At 45.3% G+C, this 26,905-nt stretch overlaps 2 protein-coding genes across 2 annotated transcripts in view; both read right to left on the bottom strand.

Moving 5' to 3' along the window:
• The window catches only part of T265_11541 (hypothetical protein), a gene marked incomplete at both ends in the record, with an annotated part of 38,494 nt that extends 22,429 nt beyond the window's left edge, over positions 1-16,065 (bottom strand). Inside the window, 5 exons of the mRNA XM_009178221.1 lie at positions 3,515-3,605; positions 5,838-5,948; positions 12,731-12,952; positions 15,246-15,398; positions 15,454-16,065. Of these exons, the coding sequence (XP_009176485.1) occupies positions 3,515-3,605; positions 5,838-5,948; positions 12,731-12,952; positions 15,246-15,287 (466 nt within the window). The remainder of the gene's footprint in view (positions 1-3,514; positions 3,606-5,837; positions 5,949-12,730; positions 12,953-15,245; positions 15,399-15,453) is intronic.
• Positions 16,066-24,538: 8,473 nt separating this feature from the next.
• Positions 24,539-24,772, bottom strand: T265_11540 (hypothetical protein; the record flags this gene model as incomplete). Its single annotated transcript, XM_009178220.1, has 1 exon — positions 24,539-24,772. The coding sequence occupies one exon, from the start codon at positions 24,770-24,772 to the stop codon at positions 24,539-24,541; it is 234 nt and encodes a 77-aa protein (XP_009176484.1).
• Positions 24,773-26,905: the final 2,133 nt, after the last annotated feature.

Below are 26,905 nucleotides of genomic sequence, written 5' to 3'. Positions count from 1 at the left end.
TGAAATCCGCTTGAATGGACTAGACTAAACCCATAATTTAGCCTCAAGCATGCACACTTTATAGCTGAAGTTAATACAGCTGAAGGATAAGTAGAATCAACGCAGGATAACTCAAATTTTCTCCGGTTACAAATGAGCAACATAGAGTATAGCACTTGTATTCGTATTAACTAACCGTATCCGTAATCGTATTCGTAGTACTAGCCTGTCGCGCTTACTGGTTCACACTTAATTTTAGCCAGATTAAAAGACATCTGCCCCTGATGACCCGGAGAGAAGACGGCTAATGTTTCTCCAGAAATCGATCAAAACCGGCTCGCTTCACTCCATAGAACTCCCATTTTATCAGTGCAAAACCGGCTTACGGACAGCATTGTTCGCTCTTCTTTGCCTGTTTCATTGAATGGTCACATGTGTTTGCTCGTCCACTGGCAAATTGGCCCTGCGGCCTTTGGAGTCGATCGATCTTTGTTTGTCCGAAGTCACAGGGTGTCTTAAACTGGAGTACTGACAAAACCGACGGGGCGTAGCTAATTATACAATTGAAGTCTGAGTTCAGCTTCGTGAGAGACAGCGCCAGCCAGCGCCGACTGGCTGGAAGGGTGCTTCTCAAGTTCATATTACTAAAGAGCCATAGTGTTACGGCCTGCAGAGGATTGATCTCAACCATGGTTTTATGCGGCTTGATTACGTCACAACGATCAGAAGAGTTTCACCAGTGCCTCTCCGTTTTTCAGCATAGATTGGCCTCATTTGCAGGACGAGATCTTCAATAAAAGGTTTGTCATGCTACACTGGTGTATGTGATTCGACGCAATACATTTTCAGGCAGAGTGCGAAATTATACCGCAGCCTCACGAAAGCGGTTCAAATAGTCTGGCGCAAGGTACGAAATGCATTTCTTCCTGGGATTCCCCTTCCTACGAATGAACAGTGTGAAATTCTCCGAAGGTGGACGAGCACTGTGTGAGATGATTCCCAGTAGTTAAGCCTCAAGCCTCGTGCACTGCAGCGAATCTTTGGAAAACTGCCGAACATCAGGATAATCCACACGTACCTTCTATGTTGAGTAGTTAGTTTCTTTGATTAAAAGCTACACAGGGACCGGATGCCATTCAAGGTGAAAAAGACCGAGTTGTCTCACACTTTTGCAAAATTTACTCGTATTCCATTTAAATTGGGACCAATCGAAGGAAGCCACCAGCCAAACTAAGGTACCTGACCCAGTCGCTGGCACAAAAACATAAGGCAGGTTGAAGTTGGGACAGGGGTATGCCTGAAAGTAATCAACAAAAACTTTCTTCGCATCAAAGCATTTGCATGAAGTAGACAGTGCTTGGAACCAGTAGTGAGATGTTCTAGCTAATTAGAAACTACTAATCAAAGTAGCAGCAGGAAAAATGAACGCATAAGTAGATCCTGTCGCGTGCGGCGTCGCCCCTCATGAAACGCAGCATTAGAGTTCAAAGTAAGATAGCACACTCTCCATCTGAATCTCCATGTGACAATTCTGTGCAAGTGGTGGAAGGCAGTTCGTCCTACGGCCACTCAAAAATCAACCGAGAGGAAATGTGCTATATTGGAACCCCTACCAGATAAAAAACGGATGCTCACTTTTCAGTCATTATGCAAGCACATATAGACAAACTGGCTGGAACAGCTTGGGAAAGTAATCCTTGCTAGGTAGAATAGCTTTGTGTCGGCAGAAGTCACCCGTGTTCCAAAACGAACGGTAGTCAGGTATTGATCTGTGTTATCGATATCCGATCGTAGCTGGTACTCTGTTTGAGGACGCAATGTGGCCATGCGGTTATTTCGGAAGCTAGTACTATATAACAACAGCAGGCGGTCAGCACATGGCTGAAGCAATCACCATCAAAAAATCGGACACCGAAACCAGTTTTGATATTGATGTTTCAGTGCTATACAACCCAAAGTTTATTTAATCATATTCAGAGCCTAAAAGTAAAAGAAGTGTTGGCGACGAAGGGATTTGGTGCCAACCTACTGCAGGTAATCTGCGGTGCCTACGCTCCAAACGCTGTCTTTGGAATCTCTTTCACACCCTACTGCCAAGTCATAAATTACCCACCACACGGTTTCCGTTAGTCTGAGGGAGCCACGGAGAACAGTGCTAGTCTCGTTATGCAATGACTCGGTATATCATGTTGCTGTAACACTTCACGAAGTGTAAAAATGTCGTCAACACTACCCTTACCCGCTCAAAATCCCGCCAAATTCCAGTGGATTAATTGATACCCCTGTAGTTGCTACATTCACTGCGGGTGCTCTTTATGAAGATCGTCAAGGAGCTTCAGAATTCATCGTCTAGTGAACCTGGTACAGAGACCGATAGGTGATCGAAGCTTTGGTTCTTCGCCACATCCGAGTTTGAAGGGGTGGAGGCACAGACACTGATAAAGGTGGTAAACCTTTTTTCGACAGCTGGGATAGGACGGCCATCATTCCCGAGTTGGTGTGGTTTGGTTGGCCCAGTACTCTCTGATCCGTACAACTGCGAATCCGACATTGTGTTCGTATCCACTTTCTTCTGTTTTCCAGTACAGTAGAGGGTACAGTAATAGCTAGTCTTTCGTAACCTCCCTAGATCACCCAGTTGGTTTTTACTGAGTTCAGTGAGGCTAATGCGGTGGCGTTCGAGTTCTCCTTCAAGAAAACCAGTTCGTCTTTCAGGCTTGTTCCCTCCACGTCTACCTATGGACGTCTACCCATGCTGACGTTGAAGAGATAGACGCATCCTCTCTCTCTTCACAGTCCGGATCATTTGCGGTAAGGTGGAGCAATCTGACCGCTCAGCCTGGAAATGAAAGCCTATTCCATGTACCCCATCCCAAGTCTTTGACTTCAGGTTCTGACACAGAGGGACGTGGAGGACTTACTCAGCCATATGGCTAACGCATACAGCAGGTGCCTTTTTTTTACATTAACTGACTTGATTTTTGGGAATGTTTCGACCGTATTGGATGATGTACCGATTTTTAAGGTCAACTCTTTCTAAGTCCTCCATTCACAGCAACACTGCTAACACAATTATGAAAATTCTGGTCATCTGGAGGAAACACCTCGCCATTATTTTCATTTTTGCCGCGGCGAACAGCAAAACCTTATCCCTCAAGAGTTCTCGTGATACTGAGACTAAGTGCTCTTCGTCAGACTGTTTCCCAGTGACCTTTCTAGCATGGCATAACCTTGATGAACTGCGTTCTATCCAGTGTAGCCGGCAAGATCACTACAGCACTGAGCCTGACCACCATGATAAAACGGAAGCTAACCGGCAAACCCGACTCCAATGCCAGCTATTCCCATAAGTTTATTTGCAATTTGCTATGACCTGGTACATGGATGTTATGCCCTGAGCATTCCTCCTCTCGAAAAGAAAGCACTCTTCCGGAAAAACCAAAACAGCTCTCCAACGGTGGACCCTTTTTAAAGACAACAATAATCCAGTTGCATTAATTCACTAATAAGGGTAAATGCAATAGTACACACCTACCTTGAAGAACAAGATTTTTCACTCGTTCATGGAGAAGATTGGCTTTGTTGACATCTTCTATTTTCGGTAGTTCTGGATAATCAAGAAGTTCCTGAAAAAATAAACATAGTCGCCTACATTCACAATATAGGTACTAACGGCCTTAATCAAAACAGCAAATTTGCTATGAGGGATGTATTCGTGCCCGACCCAACGAGAGGGGAATGATAGAAAGTACAAATGTTTCACGCTCCTCTTACGCAAGACCGCTAAGGTGTGAAGATTTTCTCGTCACAGTGGCAGACAAGAAGAATTATATCAGTTTGGAATTGTTCTACATGCCTATCTGATAAGAAATGTGGAAGGAATCTTATTTGACCGAGTAAACCTCGCTCTTCTCGATCTGGGTTTGTGTGACGGACGCAGTAGGATAGGTCAGGGAATCAGTAGATTACACTGCGCAGCTTTTACGAGGATATTAAAGAGTCGATAACTAAACTCGTATCTAACTTTTTCACAAAGGAAACTACTCACAAGGTTGCTGAAAACTCTTTGACAGCCCACGACCGGTTTCGCCCTTCTTCGGGCTCATCAGGTAGGCGCAGTCCCAGATTTTTTGTCAACCCTATGTTCTACTTGAACAGCTATCACGAATCAGTAAACCGTAAAGCAGAGATATGCCGTACTGTGAAAAAGTAAGTTTTCTAACTCACACTAAAAGTGTCCCTGTGGGTTAGTGCGAAGAATCACGCTTCTATCGGATTTCGTCTATCTGACACTCAATCACAAACGGCTATCTCTATTTGAGCTTTCTTTATGCAGGTGAAGTCAGTCCATATCGTGTCGATGAGTCAAACATCGACGTATAACTGTTCTATCCTTGTTGGGAATCATCTGCAGTGCGCATATCACGAACCGTCAGTGAGATTCGAGTTCGAAAACTCGCGGCTAGTCGTTGAAGACTAAACCATTTGACAACCACATCACACAAGTATGGGATCTAAAGGCAAGAAAACTGTCACTCAGCATCCGGTATCAGTAATTTCATGAGTCTATGGATGTCCAAAACAGTGTATTGAAGCAACATAATTAGGGTAACTCTGGTTGTAAGTAGACTAACTGATCCACCAATACGTATATTCCAATCCCGGCCAAAACCATGATCTGCATATGAGCAAAAGCGTCCAAAAAGACTTTTCGATAGCGACTTAAGAACAAGCTTAACTAGTTTACCTCGGGTGATTCTACTCAGTGCATGCAGTCCAGTATGTGGCCCCTAACAGAGCGCGCGAAAGCCGTCAAATATGATCCGTACTATCGTGAAACTAGATGAAACTCTACGGTCCTTTATATTCTAAACACTAGTATGAAGAAAATGGATAACACTAGACAAAGAACTAGGACTAGGATGAAAAAGTAGATGCCGCGGCTCATAGAGCAGGTGATATGCGGGTTCTTATGCAAGACAATGATGTTCTCGTTTGAGTTTACAAGGAATGTACACTGTCAGAATGAACAATCAATGTTATTGTTATCAATATAAAGATGCTTGCAGAACTAGGACTAGGATGAAAAAGTAGATGTCGCGGCTCATAGAGCAGGTGATGAGGGTTCTTACGCAAGACTATGATGTCCTCGTTTGAGCTTACAAGGAATGTATACTGTCAGAATGAACAATCAATGTTACTGTTATCAATATAAAGATGCTTGCTATCAATATAAAGATCTCCTGTTGGACATCCATCCAATCCTATTCGATTCTCATTGGAGAATAAGAAAAGCACCAGTATGGAAGAGAAATTTGTTTTACTTGCCAGATGTAGCTGTCCACGGAAGAGATCTGTCAACAATGAAGCGGAAGAATAATCTGCGACAGAAGTCGATCGAGGTGGTGATACGGCTTCGACTTCAAGTGAACCCTGACGGGGCCATAATCGTTTTGGCTTGTCCGGCACATTCTGAGACTGATCCTGCTGTAGGACCGTCTGGGAAAGACGTCTGAACTGTTGAGTGCCGTGACACCGAAACAAGCCACGGTTGGGTTCACAGATCTCGACGAGAATGCCGTGGAAGCGAGAAAGCCTCCCGTAATACGACTGAAACGAAGCAGAGAAAATACTAGCCGAAGTACATCCAACAGAGCAGAGCAACCCTCTGTCACTCCGGAACATCCCAAAATGATAACAGACACTACATCATCTTGAGCCCTGTTGAACTGTCTTGGTGGGACCAGTGGATGCCTAACCCATGTTCCTGATTAAAGGGCTCTACAAAAAGAATGCTGAGTAACACATTGTGCACTAACCTTCCGTGGGAATCACCAGAGATGATTTATTCGACTCACATGGACGAGAGTGACGAATTTACTCATAGTGACTATCTCCAGAACAATCTCCAAAACAATCACAGTGGGGTAATTTGTTTCCCGACTGAGGACGACCCGATCTTTGTCTACCTAAGAAGAAACGACAAGATGAAGCCACTTTCTATTGCCAGTCGACTGGATCCCAACTTCCAATAACCGAAGGAGTACTTTCCCATCTCTTCAGCCATTTTGAATAAAAAATTTGAGTGTAAAAACTCTCATGTACTGCCTACATTGCCCAAACTCAAAAACTTCAACTAAGTGTTCTCTTTCCAAAAACTTGGAGGACCACAAAGGATCGACCACCATCCTGTCGATCATTGAATTTGCAACTGGTCAGGACAAGTGAGTCGGGCTTTACGACTGATGGTGGGCCAAACGGTAAGGTTTGCATCTAATAGTAGGATGTTGGATGTCTACTAAAAGTTTTGGTTAACTTATGTAGGAAACTACGTGTTACGATCGACTATTAGGGGAGAAAATACACGAATTTGGGTTTGACTTTGGTTCTTGCTGTTCAAGTTCTTCAGCCTCTGGTTTACCTTGGGTGCCGTCCACAAAGTGTGAGTGGGCGAGTCCACGATGCGATTCCATTAGAATGGCAACCACATCGTCATCACCATTATCATCATCGACACATGGCATCATGGTTCTTGCTGTTCAAGTTCTTCAGCCTCTGGTTTACCTTGGGTGCCGTCCACAAAGTGTGAGTGGGCGAGTCCACGATGCGATTCCATTAGAATGGCAACCACATCGTCATCACCATTATCATCATCGACAGCATGGCATCAAGGTTCGAAACCGATGCTTCACGCCCCTAGGAATCAACTCACCTGATCGAAAACCATATTCCAAAAGCCGTCCAGAACTATTTTATTCACATATGGGTGGTTGAATCCTTATAGAATTGATTACCAGTCGCTGGGATATGAACCGCAGTCACCACCGAAATGTTCACACTCTCGTAACCTTTTTAGGCTCCATGTCCCGCCACTGTCAAATATTTGGTCGGCGCGTTTCTTGGTAATAAGCCTATCCTCATGTGATCACCAATTAGGGTGTGCGTCCCCTGGCTCATTACCCCAAGCAAACCTTAGTGTAGTCATGATACTGGGGCCGAAAGGCGATCCTTCAACAACACTATTGGTGAGCGTAGCGTATCCTCTCCTGGATTGCTATTTTGATGTAACTTACGGCAAGCATTCTTCAAAAAATCTCAGCTATTCTTGTGTGCAGAACGTCCTCTATCCTGGTCTCGATACTGCAATCAATAGCCAGTTATCGAAGCCTTTGTTCCAAAAGATAGAAATGACCCAGCTATAAGTCGCCAATTTCGGAAATTTCTCTGAAGCGATGCACGGCAGAACGTAAATTATCTTCTCTCATACTGTACAACACCACGTGGAGAGATTAATTATCAAGTGGAACCAACAGCGCGAAGTATAGGCAGATACCTTTCCGCTGTCTCATTACATCTACGTCTACTTAATTTTGCCTACTCACCAGTAGCTTAGTTATCTTCCGAATAACTTCTCAATCGTTCTCTCGTGTGGACCGTTAATTTTCTTGTATACATTGTTTACTAGCCAAAAACGTGAAGTCAGTGCTTCTGGAGTTCCATTCCGTTCATATGGTCCACATCAAACCGATAACCCATGTATGGGAAGACCCCTAAAACGGCTTGAATGTTTTTGCGTCACCTCTCTTCTCTATGCTACATACTGCTCCCCAAATAGCATAAAAGTCTTCCCGCTCTTGGCCCCCTGCGCCGTACTTAACGTTTGACAGTGCCGTTTGCGGTTGCAGCCGTTGAGCGCATTCGATGCGACATTCCATTCCCATACAAACTCACTCTAAAGCACTCCCTGTAAATGAGGACTAACCAGACGGTCAGTAAACAATGAGAAACAAAAGGTCCCCACAAAACGACTCCCCTTCAGCCCCAGAATACAAATCCGCAGTTTATCGCTGGTAGTTCCAGTTATGATCATTTCTTAAGTGAAAAGCAAAAACTTTTATAACTGGACGCTTTATAGATTCATCATGGCTTATTAAAGAGATTATTCCATGAAACAGGTTTTATCCTCTCATGCCGTCATTTTACTTACTAGGAAATAGGTCAGTGAAACAGCAACGTGAACCACCCAAGGGTAGTTGAGTGTCCAATTTGTGACTGCACCACCTTGTTTTGAAGTCCTTCTCTAAAAGTTTTAGCACACTTATTCTGATTAACCCAAATCGAAAAAGCACAGGGCACAAGGCCTACTCTTCTAAGTTTGCCAGCTGTGCCTACTCTCCACCGTACATGACATCCGACATGAGCGCTACTACTACTCCATGCTTGATGCAATTAAATTATTTAATCTGAATAGGCGAAAAATAGTGCCGGAGCAAAATTGTGCGGATTGGACAACGACTCGGCATCTGCTGTGCCTGTGCCCGGCGCTGACTTGTCCGTCAAGACTTAACAGTCAGGTAAGGCCGTGGAGGCTCATGGGACTAGATGTGGTCAATAGATTTGAGGATTTTGCATCCGACACTTGTCTAAAGTCGTCCTCCCGTCTTGAAGCGATTATTCTGGCGTCGGAACACACACACCTCACACACAAACAGCTTCATCTGTCTAGAAAGGATTATCGATGCTCATCCAATATACATCAACTCGTGTATCAAAGGACCAAATTCGTGTGTTTTAAAACAGTACCAGAAAGGAAAAGTTGAGCAACAGAACCTCTGGATATAACCAAGGTGAGTGAAAGACCAGCAGAAAGTAATAAGAGCGGAATCTGGCCGACCTGCTGGTAACCAAGGCAGCCACGTTTGCCCACCACAATACCCCGGAAGTGGTCCAATAATTCTATGAGATGGCCTAAGTGGTTGAAGCGCCAATTTACTGACCGGAAGGTCCGTGGTTCGAATCCCACCTCCGCCTCTCGACTTCTCCTGTCTAGGTTTGGGCAACCTGGCAGTACCCCAGCCCTCGTGCTTCCTCCGGGTGGCATGGCAGCTAGGTACCGGAAGGGTGCTACAGCAGAACGCTTTCTTTCTTTTTTCTTTTTCTATGAGAAAGTGAACACTATGGTACTAGCAGGAAGACCCAACCATTTCGTTGGATGATTTTTGTCAGTACACCACGACGACGCAGCGCAACGGGAGATTCGAACATGCCGGATGGTTGTGGGCAGCTACAGGATTCACCGAGGTGAAAGCACATCCCGACACTAGTGCTTCTCCTTGGTGTCGGCTAGCCAGACTAAGCACCTCACGACAAAGATAGAACTGACCAAAAAACTGGTCAAAAGTGGACGAAATTCCCGAAGATGCCGCATCCATATCATGCATTTCAATTAAGCTTCAAAGGCTCATGGAAATGGAAACGGTTCATGGTTCACTCAATGGGAACCAGTAAAGTAGCAGCATAAAACCTTCGTTAGGTAAGTTGTGGATGAAGTTTTTCCGAAATCCAGGTATATTTCAGCATAACGGCAGATAAGACGCGAAATTCTGCTTTGCTGCAGGTAAGGCTTGACCTAAACATACACTGAACCGTTACCTTGTAACCAACGAACGAAAGCCTTCCACCGTTTGATTGAATTGCATCATATTATAGAGCGCAGGTTCCTAACACCAACAGTTAAAAGTTCAAAGCCCACTGAGTATTGACTGGATAGAATGTCGGCAGGGGACTTCCTGGGGTTAAAACGGCTAAAATCGTGTACGAAGGCGGATTAACAATGAGTCCTTGCTAGAGCACCTTTCTTCTACGGATTTAATACCACAGAGCCGGCGGATTAACAATGAGTCCTTGCTAGAGCACCTTTTTTTTATACGGATTTAATTCCACAGAGCCTTATCTTTGGAGGCTAAAATGAAAAACATTGGATAGCCACACAGCACTTATACGGTCTTCGTTTCGCGTTTATTTGTCGTCCGCCTATTTTAATGCCCATCCGAGAAGGAATCACCATCCGAGTGGAGTATAAATCAGACATCCCACAGCGACATAAATGCACTCATTCACATAATTCAATATGACCCTACGTCAGCAGCCCACACAAATCTCACAATGGAACAGATTACCCAGTCGACGACCTGATGCTTTTAAAACGAACATCCGATCAGAATGAGTTGGAAAAAAAGCCAACAACAAAGTGCTCCAATTGGAACTCCAGTGCATGAGTAACTCATCTGAGTTAGTTTGAGTTCAGTTCATCAGCAAAAAGCGATGTATCAAAGATGCGCTGTTTCCGGCTACCACAGTTTCGTTTATAGGAAAATAGAGGAACAGATCGCCGCCAAAGTAGACAGGCAACAGTTAGAAAAGAAGACAGCTGAACAGCGCGGATTCACGCTGTGCGTAAGACAGAAATGTGTCAACTCAACGACGTACAGACACATCAATAACATGCTTCCGGTTAGCCAGAACACGAAGTTAACTATCCGATTATCATCCATTGAGTCGGGGAATTATTAGAAAGGTACACCGAAAGTCGACGGTAACCAACCTGTATGAAGTATGAATATACACATTTTCATATAAACATACATTAACGAGTGACGTCTGGTTGAACTAAGAAAACTGCACAAAATCATCAACAGTGCAAAGGAGTTGTTCGAACAAATGGCTAATAGCCAGGAAGCAACGTCTAACGGCCTTAGATCCGGTTACAAGCTAACTTATTTGGAAGGGGTCGTTTGTGTTCATCTGGCGGTTTTCATCCCACAGAGGTGACAAGATGGCGACACACATGAATTTAATACTGCCAGTATCCATTCGAGCAGAACAAAGTACTCCCTTTCACATTCACAAAGATGCACCGTGCGGTTCAGGTCATCTGCTCTACAGGAACAAGCAAACTAATACACAACGAATGGGGATGCAAAACGTAACTCTTTCTACTCAGTTTGCAACGGAACCGAAGAAGTAAATCGATTCAACCGAATGAAATGCTTAGCAAAAAAATATTTTTAATTGATTCGTAAGAAGATATGCCATCGTGTCTAATTTATGGGGAATCCTCATGAAGATCGCCTTCCTGCCCACCGATGTTTGTGTGTCTGTAATGAGTGGCTCCGGACAGGCGTTGTTAATCAACACATTTTCGACGTAGCTCAGTTCTGCGCCATGCGTACTTGGTGAGCTTGCTGTGTCAAACAACGACGACATTCTGCTGTTGTTTTGGTTGTGGTACTAAACTGAGTCCGGAAGTAATGACCGTATCATGTCTTGTGTGTTGTAAAGAGCTGTCGTTTCGCTGCTTCAAAAGTACCAAGACAAGGCAGAAAATGTCCGTTTTCGCCTAGTGCAGTGACGCGAACAATGAGTTCTAGCAGTGAAAATCGATGACAGGTCCAAACCAATCAGAAGGAATACATTATCCCTGGGAACTAAGCATAGTGCAATAAGGCAAGCTGTAGTGGAGATCCTCGACGGTCTGTGGCTCAGTGCTTTGTGCAAGATCGCGATAAAAACTTGGCGTATTCTGAACTGATCCGGAACGTCAAATACACATTGGTTCCAGAGGTTCGTTCTCTCCTCCAAAACAAACCAGCTTCAAGAATTCCTTTGGCTCGGTACTTTCGTGAACCGCATGATACTTCTAAAACCGCAGGAGAATAATGCGAATCCACTAAAAGAAACACATCCATACCTTACCTAATCGAAGGAAGGAAAGAAACGTGAACTAGCAAAGGACGCCACAACTCTACAAACGGTGTACTGCCTTTGGTTCTCCCAAGGTCACCAGAACAGGTATACATACTAATTCTACAGCAATATCTGCAACTGCCTCTTTATTGGGGACACAGGTTGGTAGGTTTGAAAAGAGGATATCAAATACACCTAGTTCCTAACCTGGCGCAGGCGGAAAATCCTCACGGTTAAACGTCGATTACCTCAAAAAGAAACGAGAAGCGGTAGGTCGAGGGAATCAAAGAATTCTGAATAGCATCGCATCATCAGTTCGAAATCAAGGCATCAACCTGATATTAATGTAACATAGTCAAACCGAGTCCACTTGAGGATGATTAACAAGACTGCGTTGTTGAGCTGGGACTTCCACTTTGAACAGAATGAGTTCGAGCACATCGAAAATATTCTCCCCGTAAGTATTCCAAACCAGGACAGTTTTCTTACGTGGCTGCGAAATACACGAGCGTATGCATAGCACTAAGTGCTATGCCTGAGTATGAATTTCGGGACCCAGCCTTTCCAATTTTTTCCTTGGTTTCCTCATCATTCCGACCGGTTATTCCGCAGACAGAACCAAATCGGTAGTGCCGAGAGAAACCGCTATGTCGCTGTAACTTTTTTCAACTTTTCTCCAAGCGAAACATCTAATCGACCTCGCGCAGTTTAAATTAAACAGATTATCCTAACTCGGCCAACAAGCATCTCAAGTGATAACCAATAACGAAAACTGGTTAATAAAGTGTGACAGTAGGCCTCCAACTTTGGCCAATTCGGTGGGTTTGTGACAAGTGATTAGGTCGAATCGTACTTTATTGACCAGGTCTCGAGATTAGTTGTTTCAGATTGGGATACAACGACAAAACATGACAGGTCGTCTGCAAAATTTTCCCAACAAAACCAGCTTTCGCCAATGACAAACAAACGGCCCCTGATTGTACAGTACAGCCAACCACTTGTCGTGAGGTACCAAGCAACAAGGAGTCCAAAAGATGGAATTCGGTGTACCGCTAAACTGAGCCGAACAAACAACCAATACGAAAAAAAACTGCATCGTCGCTAAAGATTTAATATTCAAAAGATTGAAAAACAGCAGGGGAAAACTAACAATATACACGAACTAAGTTCAGTTTGTTTCGTCTGTTTTTTGAGGGCCAGATCCCAGGAGGGGAGAGCGTACTACCTCAATTGGTTTGGTAGAACTATCGATTAAAAGTTTCAACTCTTGGGCTTTTTGTTCAGCTTCAAGTAAATCTTGGGTCGTCCGCTCCTCTTCTGCAACCAACAAACGGCTAGCTTGTTTGTCTGCAGGGTCGTAGATGTCCAATCGACGTGGTGGTATCAAAGCGGCTGCGACGTATCGACCCTCAGAATTGAGGAAGTTGAAAGTTCCAACGGCAGCTTGCTGCAAATTGTGATTAAGAAAAGGGAACACAGAGATAAATAATGCCCGCGAATGATTACATCGATTACTGAGCGGCAATAGACTCAAGTAAAGTAGCTAAGAAAATCCATAGGTGCTTGCTTACTCAAATAGTATAATCGACACTGTAGACAAGAAGATTCTGATTCTAGCGACCGCTGTCGCCATTAAGGAGCTCAGACACAAAGTAACCTCTGAAACGCGAGAAGACAACAGATCTTTTCAAAAAATAGGTTGACTCGAAGCAATGCAGTTGTAACAAAGTTGACAGCTAGGTCAATAGCCCAACCAAGCGGGACTACTTTGACCGGGTCCTATGATCCGTTTTTGTGGAGGGTTCGTAATCCTTTCACCAAGAAAAGGGCCAATATGTCTCCGAGACAAGGATGAAGTTGCTTGGCCCGAAAATTGTATTTTTACTTGGAGGCATGCGATGTCTCAAGATGTTTTCAGTAGAAATCAAAACGAAAAAAACATTTCCGTGCACATACCAGACCCTTTTGAAAGCTACCGCGTTTTCCTAGATCGGTTATACACTCTCGGGAGAGTGAAAGCAATGAAAGCGTTCTTACCTGTCCGCATTCATTTGACCTGTATTTATTAGGTGATTTAAAAACAATACACAATAGGCTAATGACTGTCTGCAGAGTGTCATTAATTGGCCAGTACAAATCGTACTTATGTATGAAAAAGAAAGAGACAAGCAGCAAGCGAGTATAAAGGGAGATCACTCCGGTCATATTTAGGTACCTGTGTACATGGGCGCATGCATACTGCTGACACTTTCCTAGTGATGTTTCAACCACGATTACGTTAGTCCTGTCCAGAACGTGCAGCTAGTTTAGCAGAAGAGTATCCATTAGTCTTGTCTGTTTGCAAGGACTGGATGTCCACATCCTAACGACAACTGATTCAGGTGTTTCCAGGGTACATGTGCATGTATGTTTAGATTGGAGTGAAAAGCTCTATATCTGAGTTTAAAAGCAGTATTCGTATCTACCAAGTGAACAATAATGGCGCTATAAGTGTTCCTGTGTTATCACCTAGCAAGCTTTTTGGATATGGTTCACGGGTGTGAGAGACAAGCTGACAAACTGCATGACCGACGTATGAAGCAACACAAACATACTTGGAGGAACAAACAATCATGGATGAGATCAAAACCGGTGGCTTGCCCTTTTTTCTTCCCACTCTGTACCAGCTTGTTTCTTGTGTATGTTCCTCCTTTATTTACGCATAAGCAGGTGTGCTGATACTCAGGTGCTCTATTGATGGACGAGTACACACGTACTTTAGACCCTAGTCAAGGATTACCTGTGGTAGAATGATGTTCATTTTACATAAAAAGACTCATCTCAGTAGTAAGAATAGGAAACAATCAGTTGAGGGCAAAAGTTTCGCGGTCAATGAAGCTCGGAGGGAGGTGTCAGAATTATGGAGTGAGGTGGAATTGCCTGTATCTCTTGAATGTACCGGTTTTGAGCAGTTTTTTCGTATATCCCCTGAGCAACCTTGGGTAGGTAAAAAGGTAAGCTGCTTGTTCGGTAGGAGGAAATGTGCGCTGGAGACTCACTCAGGTGATAAAATATGCTCAGAACTAGTGGAATTAACTCAGGACGTCTTGCGTCATACAGCAATACTCAAAGATGGATACTTCCAACCACAAAGTTATCAGTATAAAAAGAACCCTTTCCAAATTTACTATAGCTGGGCGGAAAAGAAAAGTTTGTGCTTTCCAAGGGGAAACGTGTTCGAGAGGAGCTTTTTACCGGTCCCTGTTTTTACGGTTGCTATCAAACCGTACATGCAGAGTGAATCGCTACAATATTACGTTTCTAGCGCGTGACTGTCCATCACACTCCCCTTTCACCTGTGCCTGCTAGAACCAGTATACGCCTCCTGTATATAGGCAGTTTCTGGTTAGATAACCGAACGTATGAGCACATAAAAAGCCTGGGGGAATAACCGGAGCAAAACGACCATCAGTTGCTTACAATACTGTAGCAAACGCCACAAAATAAGAAACAGAGACGGAATCCTCAGCTATTTAGTCAAGCATAAAGAATCGCAGAATATTGGATAACCACACATTAAAAGGAATCTGTATAGTGGCTAGACCCGATTCATATCAGAGCAATAATTAACCTCATGTACACACCTGCACATTTGCATGTAAGGCTACAGAGTGAAACGAAAAAAATACTTACTTATGTGACTTGGTTTTCGGAAGCCAAGCTTTTACGAAGTAGACTATCATAACCGAAGCCTGACTTACCGTAGGAAGCACTTCCACACCAAGATTGCGTTTATTGCACATAGATAATATCCGTGGGTAGTCAACTTGAACACTGGTTTCTCCCTTGCCAATCACCAAAAACTCTTGTAGTAAGCAACAATAAGTGGAACAGTTACAAACCTAGCTTTGGCTCTAGTAGAAAGAAAAGAGACAGTGAATCTTCGTTAATGTCATTCGCGTCGCGCACCTTGAAGACAACTATTGGACGTCAGAACAATCTCGAATACATACATTCCAGCACATGGCGTTCCTGGGAAATGCTGCACATGGTCCAATGATTCGTGTTCCTGAGTTCAGAATGAAGCCATGCTGATTATAGGCTATAAAGTAAACTCCAGCAGATCCGTAGTTGACTATATCCGCTTCCACTGAAGGTGTCTGTTTTCCAGGCAGAACAAGGTGACCAACATCGCCCGACCTAGCAGAATTATTCTAATCGCGGCTACCTTACCCAAAGCGGACTGACGAGCTGAAAATGTTGTTACGATAGATACTGGCAATCCTCCGAAACATCAGAATTAGGAGAAAAATGCGGATTTTTCTAAACAGTATTCATCGCTGATCGGGTAAATTGGAAGAAACAGAAAACAGCAGAAAATATAATGCATGTATGAAAACGTTTCTCTAGCTGCCTCGACATGATTGTTGGGCGCTTGGCTCACTGTCTCAGTTGTTTCCATAGCGTCTACAGATAAATCATTTCGTGTACGTCCTGTTCAATCCCACATAATGGTGACAATCACGAAAAGCGGCTGTATGGAAGCGATGAGTCCCAAAGATATTCACAGTCACGTAGTCCTGAATCGTGCAAGACCGATCAAGCATCAAACAGCGATTTGTGAGGCATCTGACAGTGTGGATTTCAGTGCGAATCAACGGTAGCTGACACTTCACTCAAGTGTTGGAGCTCTCTGCTTGAAACTTAACATAAAAGAATAGGGGCCGGAATTGGGCATCCAGATCACCCGACAAGATAACTATATCCGTCCTACAAATACGTTCACTTGCATATTTATTTGGTTTTGACGACAGACGCCTGAATCACCTGTTTATGATGTTTTAAGCAACTGGATGTGCTGCACAAGGCTGTTTAATATTTCAGTTGGCGGAAACTCGGGGACTACCTGATGGGCCCCAGAAAGGGAGTTTTCAGCAGCCTTATGAGCAGTATGTTACGTCCATATATCCGTCCTACTTGCTGACTGAAGCAGTCGTGAGAGATCTTGATAAAACTCGGGCTTCTCAGTCTCAGAACTGCAGTCTGTTGAGACCATGCTAATAGGACACATAAATACCGTTTATCGCATCGACTTGCATTGATCATTATTCAGCCAGACAACCGCACAGGACTAAGACGATTGCTTACTGGGATACAGTTCAGTAGGGCGCTTTTAGCTTTTAAGCTGAGTGCAACTCCTACATCGTAGGTGCCAAGAACTATCGCGTCAGGATCACTAGACACCCGGAGTTAAATGTGGAATACCTGTGCTTGTCCTAAGGGGCTTGAGGTAAAAGACCGGCGTGGCGTCATGCATACGTGTTTCGCAGACAGAATAAAAACAAAATCGTTCAGCTGTGGCGCAGTCTCGGTTCCTAGCTGCCATGTAAACAGGAGGCACGGAGGCTGGCATATTGCCAGACTGCCCAAGCCTAGACAGGAGAAAAAGCACGTCGACAGACAGAAGCAAGGTTTCAACAAGAGACGCCTATTGTCCAATTTGACTTAGAGTACGGGATTTTTGAGGCTGCAAAGTGGATCACATCATCCTAGGTTATTAAGTGATTATTTTGTTCATTCTTCTGGACGATGGTTTAGAGACGGGAGAATAGATAGGAGACTGGCGGATGGGTCAATCGCACGGCGTCATCCAATGTGTGGGGAGTCAATCAATCAATCAACTTATCGGCTATAAACCGTGTGCCGTAAGCACATTGGTTCCAGCTGCTGCAGTTTCGATCCCCGGAAAACGGGAAAGTGGAATATACAACCAAGCCTTGGAGGCGAAGGCCTGTTCGGTTTGTTCGGAAATTGGAGAGCTACGCATTAAAGGCAATAGCTTTGATGCAGTATCGCCATTCACTGCGCGATTGGGCAATTTCCACCACTGCCATTAACCACTGGTGGTTTGAGTCCCGTGGTCCTCATCCAGAGAAACGGCAGTTGTCCACCCGAATAAGTTTACTGGTTAGTGTCTTCATACTTCGTTGCCAGGTCATACACTATCTACCTCTCGGTCGCTTCCACTCAATACAAGGCTGTGAGAAAACGGCACTGTGAGGCAGACGGTCTTCTGGCATGCGGATTAAGTTCCTTCTTCCTAGGACCATCTGACGTACTTCAGCATTACTAATCCGATGTTCCCACCAGACCTGATCAATGCTGCAGACACCTATTATCAAACACTGACGGTTTCCGTATGTCCTCTGCGCGTAGGAGCCAGGTCTCTGATCGATAAAGCAGTATGGATCACAACATCGCAGTGTAACTCTTCCCTTAACGGACAAGCTCAAGTCACATCGGCGTCATAGTTTTGGAGTTTGGCAAAAGCCGCCCTGCATTTTCCATGCCAGAAATGAGCTCACCTCCAGCCCGTCTACCAGAACGTATACAGTTATCCAAGTAAACCAATCAATCTACCTAGTTGATTGACTCACCTGCAAGCATGAGGTGTGGGTTTCATCCCACCCAGTTTTGTAGCATTTTAAACTTTGAAGGTGTGAAGCGCATGCCAAACCGTGCAGCAGGGTTATTTGAGTTAGGTGTAAACAAAGGCCGGTGAGCGAGTAGCTACAAGGGAGAATGACACTTGCAAGTTGCCCGAGCCGAAGACGGTTTGATTGAGCCTTTGGTCCAAAAGTCTGACCGGCAGTGCAATGAAAGGGTGTAGGAGGGTTTTGTTCGGGAACCCTATCCATAGCCACTGAAACTTGAGGCATCGGTTGTTAGGGTTTTCTTGAGGGACTCTTCCCAAAGCCAATGGCTCAATAGTCTGACTGACTTGGTTCAAGGGGCCGGCCTAACCCGAGGACGCAGAGAATGGGGCATTGTTATCTCACCCCCAATGCGACTGCGCACAGGTGGCTTTTGAGCAGCACCGGACTCTTCGGCCTTAAAAGTAGTTCGACAGTAATTAATAAGGCGCCAGCGGTCATGGTCAGTCGTTTGGTGATGGGAGTGTGCAGTTTCAGAGGCAACCTTTTCTAGTGTATCTCTCCTTGGAGTAAGACAGGATTGCTGCTTCCGATGACATGGGCATGCTAGTCGTTTGGAGGGAACATCTTACTGGCCTCAATCTGCTATCGCATAAGGCAGCATGACTTTACCTCCAATCGCCTCAAAATACGATTACTCGCATTAAGGGGACTCGTTGGTTTTGGTCAGGCTGCTCACGGTTGGCCTTTCTAGCATGATTGAGCCTTTAGAGACTGAGTTCGAGTCAGTATAGTTCGGCGGATCAATGCAGCCTAAACACCACAACAAGGTGACAGCTTTAGGTTGGGTTACTAGTGGAGCGAATCGGAATCGCTACACAATACTCACTTACGGACCGTTTCATTACGTATGGTGACCAGCTATCTCAGAGATCATATCAGAGAGGCTAACGCTCACTGTCCCAGGTTGGGACTGCTCTCACAATTGTTCTTCTGGCTCAAAAAGTAACGCAAGTTGACGAATTTCATGCGCGCCCTGGTGACGCGTACAGTGACTATATCTGCCAGTGCAGTCGACACCTATGCACACAAAAGATACGCGTACAGTGACTATATCTGCCAGTGCAGTCGACACCTATGCAACTGTCACAAAGATCAAAATTAGCAGCGAAATCGGACAATGGGGTGAGGAATCTAGTGATATCTTGCAATTTGAATGAACAACCACACGCCGAAACATGAGACCACTTCCAACATTCGAGTAGTTTGTGATTCGTCCCCATGATTAAAGCTTAGCAATCTCTCTCCAGGTTTCGACATCCAGATTCGCGGTCCCTTTGAAGGTACACTCAACGAAGATGTTCAAGACAAAATCGAATTAAAATAGGGGAGGGGACATCTAAGGGGGAACCCCAATAGTTGTGGAGATCGTTGAACAGGTCGCGGGCCATAGCTTAAACAGATGTAAATAAGCAGCAGGAACAATGGTAACAAACGTCGAGGGCACCCCTCGTTGGCCAAGTATATATAGAAGAGTCGGCTTGTCCACGGAGTGCAAAGCTCCCTCGAATTCGAGGAAAACCGCTACAATCGGTCAAATGCTCAAGCATTTGACTTGGTGTAAAGATATAATCAGTTCATCAAATATCGGGCAGAAGTCTCGTTAGTGTTCTCGGACTCGCGTGAGGTCAGATGTTGGAGCATAATTAACGCTCGCAGCCATGCTAAAACTGTAGTAAGACTTATATCCCTATGGTTGGAACAGTTGATTCGGATACCTTTTTTGAACAGAGGTACAACGACTGATTGGCTTCAAACTGTTGGAACGCACTCTCGTGCCCAACTCATTTTAAACAATCTGGTCACCATCGCCTTTGAATAATACTGATAGCGGCTCTTTTGTCCAGCAGCCCAATGACGCTTCAAGACACAAAGGTATACTAATACTTCAGATACCGACCATAGCTCTGAAGTGAGCAGACTGAATGAAATGCACACGCACAGACGACCAACTACGTTATCGTCCAAAATATCCGGCCCGATGGCCCAGACGCCGGTTGTTCTTAATCGATCCTGCGACACTATCACTAGCCAGTTTTTCGTCTCATTTTGCTTATCAGGTGAAGGAGTTCATGGGTATTCTCAGTTGCACTAGCTGCCTTCATTTCCAGAATCCTCTGATCCCTCGTTTTATTCGCAAGCAGACAATGCTTGAGCATTTATTACCCTTCTAGCCTAGTTATGGTTAGCGGGCGAAAGTATGCGCCACCTCGTATTGAAGAGCGACAGTGACAGACAGTGACTGGTCTAAAATTTGAAAAACACTACAAGCCGAAATTCCGTCAAATGGATGGCGCGACTTATCTCATTCTCATTATGAATGGTGCTCCCTGAGGATGCGGCTATGTTGATCTGGCCTGATGTGATCAGTTGATTTATGGGTCAGAAAGTTTCTCAATGAGCAAGCAAGAAGTTTGTTTCTTCGGTCTCTCTCGGAGGAAGGTACGACATGTATCAATGTGAGGTGTCCAAAAAAACTGACAGCCGAGAAGAGCCCTGACACCACCTTCTAACGGGTCAATGATTATCTATCAGGAGGGGAAAGCTAGGTAGCGCAGCGGCGTCCATTGTATCCGAATCCAACACTACTGGGGAACAGTAGGTGATCAGTGAGGGGCTGCAAAAGACGAACACTACTGTGTGTAATGAGTCGAGTTGAACGGATCAGTAAAAAACAGACCAGTAAGTCGCAACTTTGATGACCGAGACGTTCAGCTTGCACAATGAGATCACCAACGACCAGGACAATCCCGATGAAATATCCTTGATCGCGTCAGGGCTACGGCTGGTCGGTGTACATGCGAAAACTACGGATAAAGAACGCCATTGATATCGATCAGCCTCTATCTCTTAAAAAGTCTCCAGCCAATCACAAGAGGGGTTACTGGGACCCCATCTGCGAGACTGTACTGCACCAACACTTAAAGTATTCTAAATCTCTTTCGCATCCTTCTGTCAAGTCATACGCTGTCTACCTCGCGGACTGCACCATTCTGAAGGGGCATGGAGAACGTTCGTTTCGGTAGACTGTGTCTAGAAATGCTTAGCACATGGCCAGGCTACCGCATTTAATGGTGCTGGATGTTTCCGCGATTGCTGGGACCCCATCTGCGAGACTGTACTGCACCAACACTTAAAGTATTCTAAATCTCTTTCGCATCCTTCTGTCAAGTCATACGCTGTCTACCTCGCGGACTGCACCATTCTGAAGGGGCATGGAGAACGTTCGTTTCGGTAGACTGTGTCTAGAAATGCTTAGCACATGGCCAGGCTACCGCATTTAATGGTGCTGGATGTTTTCCGCGATTGAATTACCCACCGCACAACCTAACACCCATTTTCTAATTGCCTCGTTACGCATCTCTTGACGCCATTTGACAACGGAAACGCTTTTGAAGCATTGTTGACCAAAATCCTGAAGCTACCGTCCGCAGAGGTCGCATGTCGAAACTCAGGGTTTTGGCTGAGTGAGGAAGAACAGACTCGAGCGCTAACAGCTACATTAACGCCGGCATAACCTGCTGTAGCAGACACAAAGATGCCTGAAGTTTGCAGACGGCAACTTCCATATGACGAAGGCGGATGGGATCTTTAAGTGGGACTGGAAGGAGTTAAGTGATGTTGAGTAAAGACGGGGGGTGTCAGTATTGGCTTGTATTCGCTTAACGGCCCTGCTGTATGTAGCGAAATAAATGATTCAGCAGAGAGCGTTACGCGAAGCTCACTGTGGTGTGAGAATAGTGTAGACCATGGTTGTATATGGGCTGAGATGCTGCCAGTGCAGCCTTACTTAAACAAGAAGAGGGGGCCTTTAATCAAAGCCTTTTTCCCAAAAGACTGACCACACTGTAGAAGTTGGAGTGAAGCTACCGGGGTAGGTTCCTTTAAGGGATATTCTGCCATACGTGTCCTGAGAGACTGTTAATCTAACATCTATCCACTGACCAACCTATAAAACTCCATGAGTGCGACATAGACACACTATTGTAGCTCCATGGGCCAAAGGGATACAAAATCCATTATGTGCTCCCTCGGTAAGTTTTATTTTCTTCATGATAGGAGGACGTTTATCGATGGGAGGGCGAATAGGTCTTTAGAGTTTCATTGTGTCAATAAATGGTTTATAAGGGGAGAGTGATANGCTTGTTTTTAAACAAGTAAAGCATTGCTTATCCTTGAAAACCCGGACTCAGTTCTGGCTCTTTCTCAGACACATTCTAAACGTCTCAATTTACCTGTCTAAGAACACAATGGACCCGAAGCTACGACCTCGTTCTTCGACTCCACTCTTGATGCTGCCGATGGTTTCATTCTTGATCGCTAACTATACTATCGTCACCAGTATTCCTGGAAGACAACTGTCTTTCACGTGATTTAGTAGGAAACAATTGGCTCCAGTACTGCATTTGATACAACCATTTCTACTCCAAATACTAATTTCTCGCTAGCAATTATGCGCCTGTATTTACTTCCTGGAATGCCAGATAAGATTCCTGAGGCAGCCTTCAACACACAAACAAATTCGGCCATCAGGATGATATAGTCCCTTCTTTCCAGCTGTACGTGCAATCCTAGAATAACATGCCATTGTCCAGGATTCTGAACTGACTCGCAGATAGTTGTCAGAATCCGGTACGGGAATAGGATTACCTGAGTGTATCCTTGCCTGCAACGCGGGAAGATGAGGCTAAGAATGGAGTCACAATTCCCCCACAATTATACCCTAATAGGTTTTGACTGTTCAACCCTTTGCACATCCATTATAGACAAACCAGCAGTTTTGCCCCATGTATATTGTGAACCCGTTCCCGTTCACATTTGTATCATATAAGATCACCTACTTTAACCCCGAAGATCTTAATACCAAACGTCTTTTCGACAGGCGTCTTGACCGCCGAAATCATGTCCTTCACTGAACGTACGGCGACGCGGGAATTCGATTCACAGGCGACGTCCGGTGAGTCCATCTAAAACAAGTAAGCAAAAACACCCATGTTTGTACATGTAGCCTAAGGTGCGAGTGTGCCATTATAGGAAATGTTCCGCCTCTGGACTTTTCGGTCCGATCCGGCTGTCATGATTTTGTTATGCTTATTGTTATACTTACCATACATGCACGTATGAAACCTTTGTATAAACGTTTCAGCTCGTCCACGCTTGTTTTCTAGACAGATAGAGCGTTGCTTATCTCCGGAAACCAGGACACACAGAATGTTAATGAAAGCTGGAGGAAGACCGGCTTACCACTGAGCCTTGAAAGCCGCGCCACTGAGTGGCTGACCAGTATCACTTAACCGAACAGAACAGGTACGTTGTTGTAGATAACAATATATTCTGAGAAAAGTCGCCCGGGATCCCAGAGGTGGTTAGTTTTCTAAACCACAAAGCATAATACATACAGTCAAGTGCCTCGCAGGATATCATGGTTGTTTGCCTTACAGGAGTCGAAGTGTAACGTCAGTATCAACCTCTCCCTCAATTTACTTTGTCCACATATCACTTGAAACAGGTTGGTCTGGCAGGAGCTGTTGTCGGGATCCGTGCTGCAAGGCACGCACCAAACTGATCGACAATGGCGGACCCCATGATTTTAGACAGGAGAGGGTTGAGAAGAACAGGCCGGTAGTTTTCCAAGTAGGAACTGCTTCATGTATACACTAGGATGAGATACTGTCAGGGTCCGTAAGTCTAGACGGGAGTAGTTGAGATGTCGAAGTTGGGTACAAACCATGGACCATCCGGTTAATAAAAAAATAATCGTTCAGCTATAACACCCTTTTGGGGCTTAGCTACCGTGTCACTCGAACTTACTAACTGGACCATCCGGTTAGTAAGTTCGCACCTGAATGACTACACAATTTCGAATTCCTGAGCAATATCAGATGGCAAGATCACCCACCAGGACGGACAGAGTTCTTGAAGTGGTGTTATCACTTCAAGCAGCAGAGTTATCACCTTGTGCTTGATTGCCTGGTGTCGTTCTCGCTTGTGAGTAGTTTGTGAGTAGGAAGAGCAGCAACAGCAGAAGCGACAGATATAAATGCGTACGGCGTGGGCAGAGCATTTTCCATTTCCTTTGACGGACGTGTTGTACTGCTGATAGTTTGCGGGAGCTATTCCATGGTTCACCGTTCTGACTTGAATGACATGCTTGTGGTCAGTGGTGAACATGGCCTTATCAGCTCCACCTGTTCTCGCGAGTGCAATAAATCATGATTTCCAATGAGTACTCATACCGCATGACAACACATGGAGTCTTAGTGAGGCTGCGCCAGGGTTCGTCTCCTTCGATGACACTATGGAGGTGTGGGTAGTCACAGCTTGGAAGCCGAACTTGGACAAGGTTATCATGACCAAGAGCTGTCCCAGATTGCCTTGGCTGACTGCAACTCCGGGAATGCCCAACAACCGCACCAGCTCCTGTAATGCAAGAAGGATTTTACATAGTTCATGTACGGGAAGCTGTCGCGTTCTATGTAGTCGCATACGTTACACGTATCGGGAGACGAGAATATGGGCGCCAAAAACTAGGGGTAGCTAAAAGCATACATCGAAAGCTTCTATGTAGTTAGCATTGGATTGTGAATTAAATTGTTGTTGGGTCCCTTGGAATTCGGAGACTGTACAACATAGGTGCAGGGTGGAGTGGAGCTGACCACGACCAAAATCTGTCCATCAAGAACGGTATCATTAAGTGAGCAACCGGGGAGAGATGGGATGTCGACTTCCGGTATGAGCGCATCTGATTGTTCTCGATTCGGGGCACCGGGAAGAGCCAAAAAAGAAAGCAACATCCATATCGCTCAAGTCTCAGCCGCTTGACAGACAATTGTCTCAAGGCAAATTTAGTAGTTGGTGAACGAGGGCCTGTACAGTTGTCTCCACCTAGGTCAAATTGAGTGAAAGTTTAAGCTGCTGCGGAACAGAAGCACGAATCTGTTTGGAGACCCACCGCTCTTAATGACCGAATATCGCGTCGACTGAACCGATGTGTCACGTGGGGGTGTAACGCATTTGAAACTTGACTGAATCTGCTTGCACATCTCTCATATGACCTTATACGTGCCTCTCCCTCTCTCCCCCTATTGCAGGTACCACGGACGAACCACCTCTGGAAGAACCAGAGACGTTTCAACTGGGCGACGATTTCCCGCTCTGGTCGAGTCGAATGAAGGCATTCCTTACACTGGTACATCCGCAGTATCACGAGTATTATATCCTGTCCCATCTAGATGACCCTGCCGCCCGTCGTGTACTTTATTCAGGCGTTCCGTCGTCTGCACCACCGGACATCCTCTGGACTAACTTGTCATGCCTGTTCGACACACGACCGCCGAGTCATGTCCCTCACTCCTTGCCCAACATCAACCCTCTGCCCAGCACCTCGATGCTTCACTCTCATCCTTCGTTCCGCAAATTTTCTCCCACTACTTCCACACCTGATGTTGTGTCCAGACTTGGGTACTACAACAAAACCGCCCGCGCAAGTTGATCACACACTTGGCGTCACACAAGCGGCTTATTCAAGTCCCGATAATGAAGTTGATAATAACGAAAAGCCGCCAAGAGAGACGGAAGGGAACACAGCTCGGACTTTACCTGATAACTTGAAGCAAGTGCATGAAGTGGCAGCCAACTACACAACACGTCATGTTGGTGATGTGGACGAGCGGAACCCAGCAGCTCACACTGAAGACGACGAAAACAATCAAGCTGTAGAAAGCAAGCAACAACAAACAAAAGTGGCGCTGGACGCGAACTTCAGTGCACAGATGAAGATGGACAACGCATGTAACACGAACCTGGACACAGTGGTCAACAGAGCAGACGTCTCTATAGTCATCTCACCAGCTGGGCACACAGAATATGCTGTCCATCAAACAGATGCAGTTTCGATCATCCCGCTGAATTTGACCCGTCAAAACCAAGACTTCCGTTGCCACTGCCAGCACTTCTGGAGACCGGCACCTTTTGGCTGGACAAACCCGCCTTAAAGTTGCCAACTCAGGAGGCAACGTGAGTAACGTGTCGCATCGAATGCCACTAAGCAAAAGAGCTCCTCAACGCACGCTACAGGGGTGTAGCGTGGGACGTCAGGAAGTCAGCGGTATTCGATGTTCGAGAGGATGTAGCGACGGCACACGTCGGCTCTGAAATGTGCAGATATACGGACTGGTATTAATGAATCCACACGGTATACACAGCACACATGCGCACAGGTCGGGTGGGACAGAAAAGAACACCGGAGCGTGGTAAAGACACACGTGCATAAAACCGAAACCGAAACCGGCAAACGGAGGTACAAAGTCCGGTCAAGGTCAGTCAGCGGGGTGTACAAGAGGGTACCTCTGTCCTGATCGGGGCTCATGGTGGCTCGTCTGTGGTACCTGAAATAGGGGAGAGAGGGAGAGGCACGTACAAGGTCATATGAGAGACGTGCATGCAGACACAGTCGAGTTTCAAATGCGTTACAGGTATATGGACCAAAAAACGCGCCCCGCGATTTGTCGGAAAGTCAGCCAATCGGCTTTCAGGGATTCACGGATTGATACACAGGCTAGAGGCCAACGGCCCAAAANCGTTTTTGTTCTTGTCGGTCAATGGCTGTCGTTCACCTGAAAGACACAGGTGAAAAAAGGGTGTAGCACTGCTCTTTATGTTCTCAGCGCGGTGCAGTATGCTTGCCAGCGCGAGGGTTCGCATAAATAAGTGTCTAATATGCTTTAAACTGGGTTCTAGAAGGAACGTGAACAACCGCCGGAGGAAGGTCATTCCACGCACCTACTAAACGAAATGAGAAAAAATTTGTCCAATGAATGAGTGTGCTCTGACCTTCCAAATTTTCTTACTATCTCCCCGCCGGGTGTTTGCTGCTTCAGCGGTAAAAATAACTGATGGCAAGCGTTGTTCAAACAGGGCATAAGTAA

Source organism: Opisthorchis viverrini (genome assembly GCF_000715545.1).
Source record: "Opisthorchis viverrini unplaced genomic scaffold opera_v5_514, whole genome shotgun sequence".
In the NCBI taxonomy this organism is placed as follows: domain Eukaryota; kingdom Metazoa; phylum Platyhelminthes; class Trematoda; order Opisthorchiida; family Opisthorchiidae; genus Opisthorchis; species Opisthorchis viverrini.
Note: the sequence above shows the minus strand (reverse complement) of the source record. Positions and strands in the feature narration are given on the sequence as shown.